This window comes from Perognathus longimembris, chromosome 2 (assembly GCF_023159225.1).
Source record: "Perognathus longimembris pacificus isolate PPM17 chromosome 2, ASM2315922v1, whole genome shotgun sequence".
NCBI lineage: Eukaryota > Metazoa > Chordata > Mammalia > Rodentia > Heteromyidae > Perognathus > Perognathus longimembris.
The window spans coordinates 25,083,054-25,087,787 of record NC_063162.1 but is presented as its reverse complement, the minus strand read 5'-3'; the positions used below and the strand labels follow the sequence as shown (position 1 = coordinate 25,087,787).

General features: G+C 56.3%; 1 protein-coding gene across 1 annotated transcript; it reads left to right on the top strand.

The window, feature by feature from the left end:
* The first annotated feature begins 1,971 nt into the window (after positions 1-1,971).
* Positions 1,972-3,458, top strand: Frat1 (FRAT regulator of WNT signaling pathway 1). The gene is given in 2 exon segments (XM_048338553.1): positions 1,972-2,876; positions 2,878-3,458. Coding segments are annotated over 2 exon segments (885 nt in total). The 5' UTR covers positions 1,972-2,085; the 3' UTR covers positions 2,972-3,458.
* Positions 3,459-4,734: the final 1,276 nt, after the last annotated feature.

Sequence of the window (4,734 nt, the reverse complement as noted above, 5' to 3'; positions counted from 1 at the left end):
CAAATAACCTTAATGATGCTCATAGATGCAATTTTTTTTTCTGGTTGTGGGGCTTGAACTCAGGGCCTAGGCACTGTCCCTGATCTTTTTCACTCAAGGCTAGTGCTCTAACCACTTTGAGTGGCAGTTCCTCTTTTCTGGTGGTGAACTGGAAACAAGAGTCCCAGGCAGGCCTTGAACCAGGATCCTCAAGATCTTAGCTTCCTGACCAGCTAGGATTACAGATGTGAGCCACCAGTGCTGGACCGTGGGTTTGGCTGGGAGGGAGGGGCCCACTGGTGACTTGTACTCAGGGCCACCAGCTCTCCCTGGGCTTCTCCCTCCCTCACTTCATCAGATCCTGAAGACTGGCACCGCTCTTCCACTTGAGCCACCCCTCTATTTCTGGCTTTTTCCAGATTTTTGGACACAAGAGTCTCTCCTAAGGGAAGTTCTCAGCTGGAAGCCAACTATAGGTTTTGAAAACTATGCTTGTGAGGTTTTCCACTTAAAATATAGACCTAAGCCGGGAGCCAGTGACTCACTCCCATAATCCTATCTACAGGAGGCAGAGATGTGAGAATCAAGGTTCTAAGCCAGCCCAGGCAGGAAAGGCCATGACTCTGATCTCCAATTAACCACCAGGAAATGGGAAGTGGAGCTGTGGTTCCACTTGAGCACAAAAACTCAAGGACAGCACCCAGGCCCTGATTTCAAGCCCCAGGACCAACAGTCAATCAATCGATTGATCCAATTTTGGCCTAAAAACTCCAATGCAACATGATACCAAGAAATCATTTTTTTGCCCCTCTTCCTCTTAAAACAAAAAGTGATATCTTGATCCAGGCCAAGTGGTTCAGTGTTCTAAGTTGGGCCCACAGTGGAAGGAAGGAAGGAAGGAAGGCAGGAAGTCAGCCAGTCAGTTTTGTTTAACCATTGAATCAACCATTCGAGGGTTATGATAGCCCCACAGGTCCATTTGGTTCACAGTTTCTTCTCTTGGTAACCCCTCAGAGGGGATCTTCCTCTATTGGGCTGTGGATTTGTTTAAAAACTAGTTAGCAATCTCCTGCTCCCCAGTTATGCCAACCTGTCCTGACCCCCAAGCACCCCAGGAACCCAATCAAGATATACTATATTGGGCTGGGAATATGGCCTAGTGGCAAGAGAGCTCGCCTCGTATACATGAAGCCCTGGGTTCGATTCTCCAGCACCACATATCTAGAAAACGGCCAGAAGTGGCACTGTAGCTCAAGTGGCAGAGTGCTAGCCTTGAGCAAAAAGGAAGCCAGGGACAGTGCTCAGGCCCTGAGTCCAAGGCCCAGGACTAGCCAAAAAAAATATATATATATATATATATATATATATATATATATATATATATATATATATATATATACTGTACTAATCTACGGGTCGTGTTTGTTTCCACCTCTGCCACCCCACCCCCATCGCATGACAGGGTCCCTTCCTCCTTTTCATCCCTGTGGGCCGCGTTTCCGTAACTGTCATACAAATTCCTAGTTTCACTCTAACTCTTTTCACCTTAGCCCGACGTGGGCAACACAACCTGCTCCAAAGTGCAAGCTAAAAGCAGACCAGTTGACGTGCGAAGGGGAGGGGTGCGTGCCGGTGTGTGGAAGCGTAGGTGCTTGTGTGTGGAACGAACCAACAGGGCCCACCGGGGCGCCCGTCTTGTAGAATGGTAATCACGCCAGGCCGAGGGACCTGGGATCTCATCCTCAGTGCGTCCCTAGCAGACAGTAGAAGGAGTTAGGAACTCCAGAGCATCCAAGCTTTACTCTATGCCCCAGCCCTACCGCTGCCCTACCCCCACGTTCACGGTACCCCCCTGCCCCGCGCGATGGTAGCGTCCGGGAGACGTCACCCATTGTTTACAAATCAACCCCAGCCGGCAGGGCTCCGGCTCCCGCGGCTGCGAGTGCGCCGCGCCTGTGCCCGGCTATCCCGGCCTCCGCTTTCCCTCGGCCCCGGCCCCGGCCTCCGCCTCGGCCCTGCGCCCGCTTCTGCCCCGGCCCGCCGAGCCCGCGGGCAGCCGAGCCGCCAGCGACGCCCGCTGAGCCCCGTGTGCCCGGGCGGGGGGCCATGCCGTGCCGGAGGGAAGAGGAAGAGGAAGCCGGCGAGGAAGCGGAGGGGGAGGAGGAGGAGGAGGAGGAAGACAGCTTCCTCCTGCTGGAGCAGTCGGTGACGCTGGGCGGCTCGGGCGAGGTGGACCGGCTGGTGGTCCAGATCGGCGAGACGCTGCAGCTGGAGCCGGCGCACCACAGCCCGGCCTCCCCGTGCGCGCCCCCAGGGCCTCCGCTGCAGCCCCCGCGGCCCCTGGCCGCGCTGGCGGCGGACAAGGCCGTGGCCCCGGCGGTGCCGCCGCTGCTGCTGCTGCGTCCGGCGTCGGCCGAGGCGGGGGCCCCGGCGCCCCCTGGGGCCCTGCGCTGCGCTCTCGGGGACCGCGGCCGCGTGCGGGGCCGGGCGGCACCCTACTGCGTGGCGGAGCTCGCCGCAGGCCCCGGCGCGCTGTCCACTCTGCCCCCTCAGCCTGGCCTGGATGGGCCTCCCGGAACTGGCAAGCAAGGAATCCCGCAGCCGTTGTCTGGGCCGTGCCGGCGAGGTTGGTTCCGGAACGCTGCCTCGTCCCGCCGCCTACAACAGCGACGCGGGTCCCAGCCAGAAACCCGCACCGGGGACGACGACCCGCACCGGCTCCTGCAGCAGCTGGTGCTCTCAGGGAACCTCATCAAGGAGGCTGTGCGCAGGCTTCATTCGCGAGGGCTACAGTTACACGCAAAGCTTCCCCAACGCCCGCCCCTGGGGCCTCTGTCGGCCCCCGTTCATGAGCCCCCTTCGCCCCAAAGCCCTCGTCCAGCCTGCAGTGACCCTGGCGTGTCCGGGCGGAGGGCGCAGCTCAGAACTGGAGATGGCATGCTCGTCCCTGGCAGCTAACCACAGCCAGGGTGGCCCCGGCGCCAGCCTCTGACCGGAGGCCAGGAGCTTCTCTCGAGAGCTGCAACCCTGTTCGGGCCGTTGGAGAACTTGCGCGTTGGGAAGAAGCAAAAATAAGCTTAACGAGGACGGAGAACCTAAAAAAGGAAAAAAAAAATCGCGAATATGTTCACGTACAAGTATGGTTGAGGGCCAGGATCTGTTTGAAACCCAAGGACCCTGGGAATCCTGCCTAAGACAAGCGCTTAGGGCACAGCACCCCAACCTCTCAGTCAGTAAGACTCCTTATTTGGAGTGACCCAGCCTGGCCGCGCCGCGTGCGGCTCTGCGCAGACTCGCCCCGGGCCAGCCCGGCGACCACGTGGCCAAGTCCGGGCTTCTCAGATCACCCACATCAGGACGACGGAGGGTGGTCGCCGTTTATTTGTTGGACCTTTTCAGGACCGGCTCCTGATCTGAGTAGAGGCTCATTTAGGGGAGCACCCCTAAAAATGCCAGGCTTGAATATTTACCACACTTTACGAAGATTTATCTCGTGTCTTTAGGGGGTATTGCTTTTAAACGCAGAACGTGCGACAACGGAAGGATCCTCTTGGGGTTAAATAGGAGTAACCTTTTCCTCTGTTCCCTCTTTGCAACTGTTGCCATTATCAAAGTGCTGGGGAAGATTATGCCCCCAGTGGGCATGGGAGGCCGGGGAGGGTATTGGGTGGTGGAAGGCTAAGATAATGCTTCTGAAGCCCTTCACCCCTCCTCCAGTTCAAGGTCACTGTCTGGTGGGTGCTCTGGGTGTTTCAGGGCTCTGGGTAGTACGAATAACTATGTCTGCTTCTGCTGGTAGGAAAAGTGCGGAGTCTCCCGAGGACAGGAGAGGCACCACGAATGGGGAGGGGGACGCGCTGGGTGCCCCTGCGACCACCGCCCCTTGTCCCACTCCGGGTTTTCCCAGAAACTGCCCTGAATTGCGGCCCCGAGTCCCTCCCCCTCGGCTCTGCTGCCCTGCTCAAGTGGGTGGCGCTGGCGAATCCTGGGGGCCCCAGGCGAGGGGCTAAGGAGGCACCACGTGATGGGCACTCCAGGGACATACAGCCTTGCATAGCAGCTTATAATGGGCTCTCCGGGGCCATTTGCAATAACAGCTGCAATTCCCTGGATAGACGGAGTTGATTTCCTCCCTCGGCCCCTCCCCCGGCCATGCCAGCTCGCCTTTGTAAGTGAAGGAAACCGAGTAGAAAATGTGACCCTCCTAACGGAGAAGCTGCAGGCTTTGCTGCTGTAACCATGATGAAGCTGGGAAATATTGTTCAGTCTGAGCGTGCTAAGACCATTGTGTTTTAGTTTTACAAAGAGTTGGTGGCTCAGCCTTGACTCATCTTGCTCAGTATCCAGATGTGACTATTGACATATCTACACTTCGCACCGGAGTGTCTGCAATTGTGGCTGTCCTGATTATAGGATTTTAACTTAAACTGAGATAACTGTTTTGAATAAATGTGTTGGGGTTTTTTTTGCTGTTGTTGTTGTTGTTTGTTTCCCTGGTTGGTTTTTTTTAAACACACGCTACCAGTGGGGAAAGATATGCAGAATACATCCCTCTGATCTCCATAAACATGAAAACACTTGAAATCCCTGTCAGCCTGGCCTGCGGATGGTAATTAGAGGCCTTTGTGTCTGAACAGCTTACTAGTTAGACTAGGTCTGCGCAGCTGGGTGTGTATTGGTGCTGGCATGAAATTAAATGAAAGTGAGGTCAGGTTTTTGGACCAATCCCATTCAGCAAAACCTCAGAGCCTTTTG